The sequence below is a fragment of the Takifugu rubripes genome, chromosome 13, assembly GCF_901000725.2.
Source record: "Takifugu rubripes chromosome 13, fTakRub1.2, whole genome shotgun sequence".
Taxonomy (NCBI): Eukaryota; Metazoa; Chordata; class Actinopteri; order Tetraodontiformes; family Tetraodontidae; genus Takifugu; species Takifugu rubripes.
This window is the reverse complement of record NC_042297.1, coordinates 15,169,789-15,182,280: the sequence shown is the minus strand read 5'-3', so window position 1 is coordinate 15,182,280 and position 12,492 is coordinate 15,169,789. Positions and strand designations below refer to the sequence as shown.

General features: G+C 43.1%; 1 protein-coding gene across 4 annotated transcripts; it reads right to left on the bottom strand.

Annotated features, from left to right (window-relative positions):
* mapk6 (mitogen-activated protein kinase 6) lies at nucleotides 1-12,212 on the bottom strand. 4 transcript variants are annotated; one of them, XM_029845962.1, is made up of 8 exons: nucleotides 12,047-12,212; nucleotides 8,203-9,034; nucleotides 7,793-8,110; nucleotides 3,544-3,688; nucleotides 3,025-3,189; nucleotides 2,704-2,899; nucleotides 2,469-2,589; nucleotides 1-2,351 (listed from the first exon to the last, which is right to left on the bottom strand). In XM_029845962.1, exons 2-8 carry the CDS (start codon nucleotides 8,437-8,439, stop codon nucleotides 1,206-1,208), a joined length of 2,328 nt encoding a protein of 775 aa, XP_029701822.1. In that variant the 5' UTR covers nucleotides 8,440-9,034; nucleotides 12,047-12,212; the 3' UTR covers nucleotides 1-1,205. The 4 variants fall into 4 exon arrangements, with proteins under 4 accessions (XP_029701822.1, XP_029701823.1, XP_029701821.1 ...); XM_029845963.1 differs by lacking the exon at nucleotides 12,047-12,212 and adding an exon at nucleotides 10,742-10,878; XM_029845961.1 differs by lacking the exon at nucleotides 12,047-12,212 and adding an exon at nucleotides 9,762-9,891.
* Nucleotides 12,213-12,492: the final 280 nt, after the last annotated feature.

Here is a 12,492-nt window from a genome sequence, read left to right as displayed (position 1 = left end):
TTATTAGCCAGTAATTTTATTTAGAGATATTCTGTAGAACAGGGGAACTGATGATTACAAAAAAAGTCCATATGTGTTCTACATGCTACACCTTAAACTAATGATCATGCTTGCCTGGAAAAAGTACATAGAAATTTAACAAAAACAAACATACAATTAAAACCGATGTACAGTATACTCACCATAACTTTACTTTCCATGTACCTTACTTTTTCCTCCATGCACACGTTTGTTTTTTACGTTACATTTAGGTACAAAAAAATTAAGACTTTTAGGCGCTTTATTAAACCAAAAGGCTTCTTTTTCCCGCACTAAAGACTGAACACACCTATTTAAAAAAAAAAAAAAAAAAAAAATCCATTTGGACAATACTGCTGGAAAATGGAAAGCCTCAACTTTTTTTTTCATGAATTTGCATCCTACCGTAAAAACAAGAGGAACACTTGCACGCCCAAATGTTGCCAAATTAGGAAAAACGAAGTCTGTCCAACTCTATAATCTTCAATAATCACGTTGAAAGAACACATCTCGATAAAATAAATATCGCACATCTGCTAGAAATAAATAATGATTACTGAAACACCTCACTATGTTAAATGCTAAAGTGAGACAGATTTCATCTACGCGACCACATCATATCATGGCATGAGGATGGTCATGTGTGTAAAGCACTAGTGTGGCTTCGAGTGTCTCTCGCGGCTGTTACCTTGAGGTAGATAACACATTTACGTTAACGCCTACGATAATGGTTGCTGCTGGCATCATGTGTCACAGATACAGAATGACAGGGTTGTTCAGGGTGGTCAAAGAAGATTAATTCCTAATTTGATTTAATTTTTTTGTAAGAAAGCACTCAAAATGCTGACAGTATTCTTTCTGATGTCCCATAAGCCATATTCTACGTTGGAATTTGTCTCCCATCATTCGGCTTTCTCTAAATTCCCTCTCCTACAGTACTTGAGTGTGAGTGAATGCCTGTTTGGCATTGAGGGCTACACATTAACCCATGAAGGCTTGATGATCAAGGCTCAAAGTGATGACCAAAACTCTTAAATAAAATCATCCCACTAATCTCTTTAAAAAAAAAAAAAAAATTAAAAAAAAAGGTAACAATTTAAAAAAGGTATGAAATGATTCAAGTACAATAATATACCATATCATTTATAAAACAGCCTATGTTTGCACTGTAAGGGAAGATGTTTGCTTTAATTAAGATGCTTGAAGATGCTGCTGTAAGTTTTGTGGGCAATTTGAGGGGAGCATTTGACAGCACAGGGAGTCAGGGAGGCCTGGATGGACTTTAGAGGCAAATCGTCGGAGCTGTCAAAGCCGGGCAGGGGCAGGGGCAGGGGCAGGGGCAGGGGCAGGGGCAGGGGCAGGGGCAGGGGCAGAGCCAGGGAATCGAGCTGCACGTTCAGCACAATCTCTGCATTCCTGCTGAGGAAGCCCTCGTCCACCTCTCTCACTTCCGATGACTCCATCTCCAAGCTGGCCACAGTCTCCACAACACTCTCTTCCTTCCGGCTGAACAGGTGGTCCAGGTAGCTGGTGTAAGTGCTCTCCTTCTGCAGGTGGTCCTCTTTGCGTATGTCCCAGCATGCTTCATCTATCAAACAGCCGCTCTCCTCAACCGTCAGCCCAAAGGCGAAACTCGGACAAGGCTCGACGGGCCAGGTGCTGTCCCCGAATCCCAGCCCTCCTCCGCCCAACTGGGCGAGGTTCACCAGGCACTTCTCCTCTTTCTCCTGACTCACAGACTTGGACATAGAGCCCGAGCGGGGAGCCTCCAGCTGGGAGACGGAGGAGTTGAGCTCATTCAGGAAGCCCACATCGTTGAGCAGCGTCACCTCCGGACAGGGTTCTGGCTGCAGGCTCAGTTTGATGGTGCTGGCGATAAAGGAGTCAAAATCAAAGCCCTGGGTCTGTTGGCTTTGAGGCCTTTCTGTCTGGTGTTTTTCCTGCTCGCTGTCCTTCTCCACAGGATCCTGGGTCTTTCCTGCTTCCTTTAACGCAATCTGTGCCTTTACCAACCCATTCTTCTCACACTTACTCTTGGCCTTGCGGTCAGCTTTCTCCTTGCTCTGCTGTTCCTTCCAGTTGGAGAGGTCAATAATGAGCTTGGGTTCGTAGTAGTGGTTGACTTCACTGTCCCTCCAGATGAGGTTGTCTAGGTATGAGGGTGACACGGCCTTGTAGTTACACGTATGGCTACACTGTAAGTCACAGTATTTATTCTCATGGTGGTCATTGTCCTGCCAGGATCTGTCTGGAAGGAAATGAAGGGAGTAGTCAAAGGATGGCTCATCCAGGAACTTCTCCCAATCTCCATCAGCATATTTGCGAGGATCCACCTGGAGAAAAAAAGAAAAAAAAAACCGTCACCGTTTAGTCACGATCAACTCAAGAAAATCTGATTGCTACTTTTAGAACTGTGCAAAACTTGACCTAATCATAATTCTTAAGCTTACCTGAACCTCCTCTTCATCTGTTACATCAGAGAGTCCTCTTGGGTCAACCTGAACTTCATCTGGGTCGTGGATGCTGTGTAGGTGCCAGTCAGCCTCAGAGAGCTGACTTTCATGACATCTGCTAGCACAAAATTAGTGGATTTTAGAAGTACAAAGTAAACCATCCACTTAAAGAAAGCTCAGAAACCAGAAAAATGTCTGAGACATTTGAGAAGAATAGGATGAGCAAACATACCTGTCCCAGGTGTGGCTGTGGCTCTGGTCCATAAGCAGGATATCATCTACTTCATCCTCTATGTGGAAGGGGTGCAGAGAGACTGGCTCATCTAAAGGGAAGGAGTAGTCAGCCATATAGGGGTGGGCCAGGGCCTCTTCAGCAGTCAGGCGGTCCATGGGGTTAAACGTCAAGATCTTCTCCAAGAAATCCAAGGCTACGGGGAGATAAACCAAAAGACGAGCATATGAGACTGGCACAGGACCTCTGAACACATGACCCGCTTGACATTTCTAGTTTGTGATCATGGAGGTAAGATAAAACCAACTAAATTATACACACCCTGGGGAGAGACATCAGGCAGCAGCTTGGCTAGTGGTGTGTGAGGCTTGGACATATCGTTACGAATGAAGACCGGGATGACGCTGTGGAGCTCTTGGCGGTCTTCTTCCCGCAGCACAGGTATGGACTCCAGGATCAGCTGCATCTGCTCCAGCTCGTGGGCACCTGAAACGTTAGGAAAAGACTTCAGATAATGTCTTGGAATTAGTCCGATTGCATAAGATCCCAGCTCTGCATGACATGCAGTTTGTTTTTCAGGAAACTGGAGCTCGCTGGATCACGGGAACAGTTATTTGCCTTGTGCTGCGCTCAAGGCAGTTTCAGGAACAGACTGTCCCTGCTCCTACTGGATTTTTAGGGCAATGAGACTGGAGACAGCAGACTGAATCCAAGTTTATTCTAAAAGGTATGCTGGCAAACAGTGGGAGCATACATCCCCATCAGACCGGTGCTCCATGTTTTTTTTTAATATAATTAGTCACCAGAAATGACATGCACATGAAAATCTTAGGCATTTACCAGCAAAGAGGGTTTTCCCTGTGAGCATCTCGGCAAAGATGCAGCCAGCTGCCCACATGTCGATGGCTTTGGTGTAGTTATTAGGAGAGAGCAGCAGACGGGGCGATCTATACCACTTGGTGACTAGGCCCTCTGAAAGATGGCCCTGTATTTGGGAAAAAGGAGACAAAAATGGATATATATTGAGAACCTAGGGAAAAAAAAGACATCTCACATTTCTACACTGCTGTGATCCCTTAAGCTCATTTCCAGTTGAAGTTTAGTCCCTTCTCCTGAGTAAAATGTGATTAACTGTGCTTCATGTGCTTGAACATTTCCCATCCTACCCAGAACCCCAGAGAAAACTCCTTGATGGCCCTACTTGGTAGTGGTCACGTACGCAACACAGCACGTACAGAGACAAAGGACCCAGGTCAAACATGTGCGACCCTGTCAGCAGTGTGGGGGAGTAGGATAATCCCCCGCCCCCCCCGACTCATTCTGCTGGAAATGACAAACCACCGAGACTGTTCTCTACTTTCTGTGCACCTCACAATTTAATACCAGTTAAAAGGAACGCGCTATGTAATCTGATGCCCACTAAAACAATAGAAGTCAAGCTACACTAGTGTGAAACATCGCAAAGCTCACTTTAAAAACTAACCATAACAAATGGCATCCGGTTTGAACCACTTGAACAACCTTTGACATTATGACGGAGGCGGTGGTTATTGTTCAGCCTTAAATTTGGTCCCGCTTCCTCATCTGTATGGCGGTGGTACACCATCCGAGCCAATGCTTTCATTGCCATGTTGCATGCGCAGTTTTTTGATTACATAGCTTCAAATAGGTCTATACTGCGGCACTGTTTGGCACCCGCAATGTCTTTAGTGTGGAATTAGTTTTTAAATGGGGGGGGGGGGGCTGATGCTTCTGTTTAGTGTTTGTTTTTGTCTGGCCAGTGACCAGAAATTCTCAGACAGTTAAGTTCTGGCAACTACCTCCTAATGGCTCCAGGTATTTGCTTTATAAGCATAGTTCTTGAATATCAATGTATCAATGAACAGCTTGGATGTGGGCTGTACCCCCCCCCCCATGTAACTTGTCAGTAAAACATAGCTTCTTTGGCATTAGCAACTTGAATTTAACTCTACTTCTAATGAGCACTGCAACTGTATCAGCACAACTGTGTTTATTCAGTACTTGGATTGGATCAGGAAAAAACTGGATCAGTGCAGATGCTGTAGTACAGCAAACACAATACCAAAGCGTCATTATCCAATACGATTACCATATTTTACAGCACAATATACAAAAGGTTATTAGCATGTACATCTTTCTTAAAAACCTATGCCTCATTTTGGTGGCGAGATGATGTCACAGTGAGCAGTAATGCAGGGCAGTTGCCCAGCCTCTGGGGTTATAACAACACATGAAGCAACCTGGCCTGTAAGTGTGTTAGATTCATGCAGGGTGGGTGGTGAAACAATACCAGTCCCACCCTCCACACGCCTGGTAAATCCAGTTGGTGAACTGCCCAAAATTATCACTTCAGCTCCTGTTTCCATCTTAATTTAGCCACAAGAATTTGATAACACCCTATCGTGTTGAAGAGTGTGGGTTCGTTTGTGGTTTGTTTTAACAGGCCTAGAACACAACACAATATGCTGATGGCAAATATAGTTCCAGCCTAAGCAGTATTTGCGAGAGGAAGGCTGGAAAAGCCGCACGGGAAATTGAAAAGTAATGACATTCAGACGGGTCACGCTTACTGGGCAAAGCTCAAAAAAAGACCCATCCCCCACTGCAAACCCACAACCAGCACATTTTGTGACATGGCTGCACTATTTCCCAGCCGCTGCAGTGCGCTGCTACAGCCACACAGGTTAGCTTCAATGCGTCTGGACATTGAGCAACAACAATTATGTGCTCGATGGACTTTGTACTAAAAAGCAGCAGATGACGGGTCACCTACCAGCTGAGGAAATAAATTGCACTCAGTCAATATTTCATCTTGTAGTGGAGACTAGATGAGCATCTCACAGGTCTCACTCATGTGCTATAGTGACTACAATAGTCTGCTCTTGGTCACAATTCCACAACTTCTAAACTGTATACTGATGTCATTCTTAGTAGAGATAAGAAAGTCAGATTACGTGTTAGAATGGTGCCTATTTTCAATGAAAACTAAGCACCTACACAGTACTTGTTAGATCTACCAAAAGTGGAATAAATCAACCCATTTAACTTTAAATGATGGGATAGATTTACCACAGTTCCCAAATGCCCAAGACACGTTAACATGATTAAAAAGCCACATTAGTTTAAAAAAACAGGATACATCTGCAACAATACTTGACAAAGTAAATAGAACCGCACTGCAAAAGATTTTTTAATCTAAAATTCATTACACCTTAAACCCTCACAGCTTTGAATAATTAGGTCAGAAGCCTGCATGTTCTCAGAGCCAGGTTTGAATTTGAAGGGAAAAAATGACCTCAGTGAACCCTGTGACTCCCTCTCTTAAAACATTTTAGTTCCGTGGATGACCACAAATGATAGAATTACCCTACATATAAAGTCTGGTGTATTTATGAGTTTTTCCAAGAAGAGCATTTTCTCCATTTACTGCCCATGAACGCAGACTTCAGGTCCATTTCAAGTCAGGGCCCAAGCGTGTGTGGCTCCTGCAACAACACAGGCTGGGGTATGGGGGTGGGTGCTCGGGGGGGGAAGGTTCAGCGAGTGCACGTGAATGCCTGACATTCCTGATGGTGAGCCAACTTAAAAACCTTCAGAACCAGCCTCCCAAAATAAGAGATGGGACAAATACTGGATAATCTTGACGGACTTTACAGAACAAACATGAGCGTTAAGTAACCCTTCCCAGGAACCGGGAGGAACAATGATTTAATTAACAACAGGAGGGTGACAGGATGAAGAAGAGGGTGAAACAAATGGCACATTATTGAAACTCAAGTTCATCCAGTCCTTTATTTAGCAACATTATTCAAATGATTTGCACTCAGCAGCCCAGCTGCAGAGACTCACCCCGTCTGATATATTTAGAGGCTGCTAAACACTGGAAATGGGCTTTGTCCTTTAAAGTGTCGGTCGCCTCGACAGGGCACCAAAGCGCTGCAGCAGCCCCGTGATCTGTCAGTCACGGCAACACCGTTTGTAGAAAATGGGGTTAAAATCTGTTTGACAACATGATTACGGCACTTGTGTTCTTGACAAAAACTCGGTAGCGCCGCTGTGCCACAGCACCAAAGCCGAACAATAGTCAAACAAGAGCGCTACCCCCGACAAGCAGCTTTTAAATATCCACTTGTCTGCATGTTTCCCCATCAGGAAAACTGCTTATGTAGAGGGAAAAAAGCCCACAAGGCAAACCCTGCTGCAGCAGCAGTGTCCAGTATCAGCGAGCGAACGGTGAGAAACTCACTCGCTTCCCATCAACTGGATTGCTTTTCTCCACAAACACCTACTGTTTTCAAAGGTGACTCATATGAAAATAGAGGTATGACTTGATCATGGAGGCTGCAAATAAGCGGTTTGAATAAGTGCAAGTCTGTCTCGTGGCAAGTGATGTGGCCCAATCCTGTATGAGTAATAAAATGAACAAGGCTGTGGCCAGAGGATCACGTCATGTGCGCCCATTTCAGACTCTCTGGTGACTAATCTGAGACACGTGTAAGCATCTGACTGCCTCAGTGCTCTGAAGGGATCCAGCTGCAACAGAAATGGGGAAGAGTCGATGCAGCCCAACCTAGATTTGCTCATATTAAAACACCACATGGCCCTCAACTAGAATTTAGTCGTATGAAACGTGTCAGGAACACCAAAAAGGGCCATTCTCTCCTTGCAGCTCTCTACAATTTAACAGGCTGAGTCATGTTTTTCCTCAAAGATTAAAGCAACTTCCTTTTCAACATCATCATACTGTCTAGGAAAGCAAAACAAAGGTTTAACATGTGCTAAAATACGTCCATTTAACATGTGGTGTGTGGACCCCTCTCCTTCAATAACCAGGAATATGCTGTCACCGACAACCCGATTGTGTCTCTACCATTTAAACAACTGCTATTTTAAGCAACATGCAGCATTTCCTTCTTTCAGACATTCAATTGAATATTCAGAATTACAAGTAAGTCACATTTAGCCCACAGTCATATAGAATAGTACAGAAACTATTATGTAGGAGGTAGGAGGAATAGTTTCTACTACTTTCTAGGATAGAAAAGTAGAATCATGAATCAGGCCCTACCTTGTGAGAATAGTGGGGGTCCATGATGCGAGCCAGGCCAAAGTCCCCAATCTTAAGTACCAGGTCTTCCGTATTGACAAACAAGTTAGCGGGCTTGAGGTCTCGGTGCAGCACGTTAGCAGAGTGGATATACTTAAGGCCCCTGAGGAGCTGGTACATGAAGAGTCTGGCATGGCCCTCTGAAAGAAGGCCCCTCTCCAACAATTGACAAAGGTCTGTCTCCATGTACTCTTGCACAATGTACACCGAGTTAACCTCCGTCAGGGACACCACATCCTCCGTTAGCCTGCGACCACTAGGGCCCAATGTCTCAAAAACCTGGTCAGAAAAGTGGTCAAATTGGGAATAAATTAATCTATTGTAAGCGCATGAAACCAGACAAAAAGTGATAAATAAAGCTCCCTCCATACCTTGACAATGTTATCATGATCGAGGCGTCTGATGATCTTGATTTCCCGCAGGGCATGCTTCACACTCTGCGGGTCAGTCAAGATTATTTTCTTCACAGCCACACGCTTATCACAATCCGTGTCGACGGCGGAGAAGACCAGGCCATTCCCTCCATAACCAAGTGGCTTTAAGTCCATGTAGCGGGAACCCAGGTCAAAACCATGGATGTTCATCAGGGACTCAAACTTCTCTGCCATGACTATTGTTACGCCAAACTATCAATCGAATGATCTCTGCCTTGTCAAGACCACTTTATGCCCCAACAACAGAGGAATTGGTCAAGCCCACTACTATAACCCCTATACAGGTACCTACCCACCTCCCTGATTTTTTTTACTGTCAAATGCAAGATTCTAATGTGAAATCAAATTCTCTTCCCATCTTGAATGAGCAAAAGTGTAAACATTAATATGTCCCCAGCTCCAGGGTATAAAGAACAAAAGTTTTGAGTGGACTAGTGCTTATAGGCTGCAATGAATGGAATGGGGCCAATTAAAATGCACTGAAATTCTACTTAACTATAAAAGCATGTTGTTGCATCCTTAGAGTGCAGATACATTCAGTGTACGACTGGTCCTGAGCAGCTTCGTGTGAAATGTGCTTAAATGCACTATAAGGATTTTATATATATATAATTTATCTCTGTAAAACCTTCCTATTGCATCACCTGATCTAAATAACTGAAATGAGTCTGGCCTTTGAGTCAAAATAAATGTTCACCATCAGTGATCAGGTGGCTCAAGCTCGCCACAGTCGCAATCAAAACTATCCTCCATTTTACTTGAATATAACCTGAAAGACAGAGAGAGAAAAAACATTTATCACGGGATGAAACCAACCATGTAACAAAATGCAAATTCTTTGAATCTTAAATGTATTCGACCATCTTCACAGAAGTTACACAGAAACAAACTTTCCACTCTGTAAAGTGTGAAGTCAGGGGAAACCAGCCCGCCCCCGCCCGGTTTATCCGGCTGGCTAGTCCGGTTTCCTGGTTTCTGGTAAATTCAGCCTCAAAGATATTAACCATGCGTCAACCTGACGCTAAAACCAGCGAGCAGGCCGAATCTTTGGTCACACTGGGGATATGTAAAGGCTCTATCCCGTGTTCTAAACGTTTACACCGCCTATTTTTGGCCTTCCGAGAGGCTGCTTGCGGAAAAAATCCACAAATGGAAGCGTAGCAGCGAGCTGACAGACAGACGTCTTGGTCTTAAATTGTTAAACAACAAAGGACAATCGGCAGATAATAACAAACGAATCAGGTCGCACACCTCGGATAAATATCCCGACATGTTTCGATCTACGTAAATACATATAGAATGTAGGTAATAGACGCCGATCGGGCGAACAAAGAGGTCGTTGTTGGCGGAGGCTTCTGACTACGTGGTAACAGCTTTTCCTCGCGCTAAGCGGCACAAAGCAGACGTCGGCTAAACCCTTAATGACGATAGAAAATCACATAAAAATAGAGCTGGTAGCGAAATATCGAAAACACGTTTCAGAAATTTAGACTCACAGTCCCTGTGTGTTGCATTTGTTCCGTGGTATCGTCAATCAAACCTCGAGGAGGTTCGACCGGGCTCCGCTACCTTACGCGGCGGATCTGTGGCAATCGCCATTTAGGCTGGGCAACTGTATGAACGGCGGCGTTGACGTCACGACGTAGCCTTCACTGGCTGCCGGAACCTCTAACTCGAGGTGAAAATTACAGGCCATGGTCTTTTTGGTTCTGTTTAGAATTGTAACAAAGTAAGCCATCAGAATTCAGCACTTTATTGTTTAAAAAATGTTATGTTGATATCTCATTTCCCCCCGAATTAATCGCAAAAACAATGCATTATTTGAAACATGTGTACGTCCGAGTAGTACTTGAAAGCAGCAGCAGTCATTCTAAACGGGCACGTACTGTCGGATCGATCGACAGCGGTAGATTCAAAATCGAAATCAAAATTACAATAAGTCAGTTTTAAACAGGTGTTTAACTACCAAAAACTCAGAATTTTGCTAATGCTACAAACTGCCCTTAGTGTACACTAAAAAGGAAAGCTGGATTTACTTGCCTAGTGTCTGTGATGGGCCTGTTTCCTTTATTACACGTGTTGTACAGCTGCATAGATTGTGAGCAATATCGATAAATTATTTATTTTTTGAAAACCCTGGATGGTAGTTTGTACGCCTTGCAATCATAATTAAAATAAAAACATGATATGTGCCTCAGACAAAACCGCAACCATATTTATTGTTAAATTGTTAAAAAGATACACACAGAAACGTTTTGTCGTGCTCCCAGTACATATTAATTTTGCTTTCACAGGTTCTTATTTCGCAGAGCAGCGCACATCTCAAGGCCTGTTAACAGCAGTCTCTTTTTTAATTAAAGTGTGGTTTGGGCCGATGATGGCAGTCTTTTCTTTTTTTTTTCCTGAATAAACATTCTGGATTATAGCACGCAATAACAAGTGTCAGTGAGAAAAATGGCTCCGACAGTTCACTCACTGCGGTCTCTGGATTTAGAAAGTCCATCTGGCACTGGGTGTTAGTCTAGCAGCTTACATATCCCGAGAAAAAACAAAGTCAAATAAGCAGACGGCTCTCTGATTCTCTGTTTGTATCCGTCATCCAAGCTCCTGCTGCCGCTCTGCACCCTGTGAATGGACGCATACGGATGGGCGGACAACAGCATCACAGCCGCAGCATTCTACATCACAACATCAGCATCCGCAGGCAGACCATATGGGAACCCATGTGCCCGAGAATGCAGATGCTTCTCCTCCACACAAGAGGGGATGGGCTCTGCAATGGCGAGCAGGAGCAGCATGCGGAGACAGCCGGGATGCGACAGACAAACAAACCAGACATTCTATAACAGATGTTGAGGACAGCAGTGTTATACCAATATATGGCTTATTCTACAGTAACTATTTGTAAGCATTATTAGGGCCATTTCAGGTGCCAATTCATGAGAAGGCAGTTATGTAACAGGCTATCTGAAAATTAATAATTATTTAAAGCAACTTGAGAATACATTTTTTGCTGTGATTATTTTTTATATATCATCCCGTGGTAAAATGAATTTTATATTCCTTAGGTCTGAACTATACTGAAAAAATGTTTTCTTTTAAAAAAGCATATATTGGAGCATAGATTGCTCAAAGAGAACTGTAGCAGTCCATAAACTATAGCCCACATTTGTGCTGGTCTTGCTTGCTCATTAAATTAAACCATTAATTATGTCTGATTGTCTTTTGCTGGTACCATAAATATGCACTTTCCTCTATATAGTAAATGTGAACTGGTACCATAAATATGCACTTTCCTCTATATAGTAAATGTGAACTGCATGCAGTCTTACTCCTCTAAAATGGTTTGGAAAAGACTGCTTAATTAAAATGCAAAATCTTTTTTTTAAAAGTTGTATAGGCCTTCTCAATAGTTGCATTACTTCTAGTTGTTGTAGCTGTTTATGGTTATGTCTTAAAACAGAAAAACCTTTAAGAATATGACACATATAGCCTCCATAATATACTTGTTGCACTGACATCCCCTGCAGATAATGTTGCAGCTGTTGGCAAATCAAATAATTGTCTTTCCTCGAGTGACATGCTGTTTACCCACATTCATGATAGCAGCGTGATTGTAACTGTCACATACACTTTCACCTATATGTGAAATGCATCACATATGTCCTCTTTTTTATGGCTAAATACCTTTTTTGCATATTAGGTAAAAACTGAAATATAAGGACATTTAGCCCAATACTTTTGTTAATACCTTCAGAGTATATAAAAACATGCCACTTACAGATTCTGAAATTTCCCCAAGACAACTGTTGAGACATGGTGTTGAAGTTAAAAGCCCATTCAGGAGAATTTAGTAGATCCAAAAGAGTTTCCCTGACAAGAAGATAGAGTATTGTTCCAGTGTGAGTCTGTGGAGTTCTGTTATTCTCAGCTTTGGTTGTGTGTTATCCTCCTCCATGTGTCTCTGGTTGTGGGGTGGAGCTCGATGAGCAGTTAATATAGACCAGGCCAGAGTGGGGAGGAGACTGCTCTCTATTTTGGCCTTGTTTCAGTTGACTGCATTCTCTTGCCATTATTTTGACAACTCTCCCGTTTATTAATCATTTATTAATGAAATTTTCTTTTTAAAATATGTAAATATTACATCAGGTCAAAAATAAACCAGGCATATTCTTTGAACTTGTCCGTAATGAAATGTATTTGGGGGATAAATCTGGGGTCTGGTTG

Excerpts from the sequence above, each read along its gene's own strand:
- mapk6 (XM_029845962.1), bottom strand. The coding sequence starts at position 8,439 with ATGGCAGAGAAGTTTGAGTCCCTGATGAACATCCATGGTTTTGACCTG. Across the intron at positions 3,190-3,543 it reads AGGGAAAACCCTCTTTGCTG|GTGCCCACGAGCTGGAGCAG; the intron begins GTAAATGCCTAA and ends CTAACGTTTCAG. Across the intron at positions 2,590-2,703 it reads CACAGCCACACCTGGGACAG|CAGATGTCATGAAAGTCAGC; the intron begins GTATGTTTGCTC and ends ATTTTGTGCTAG.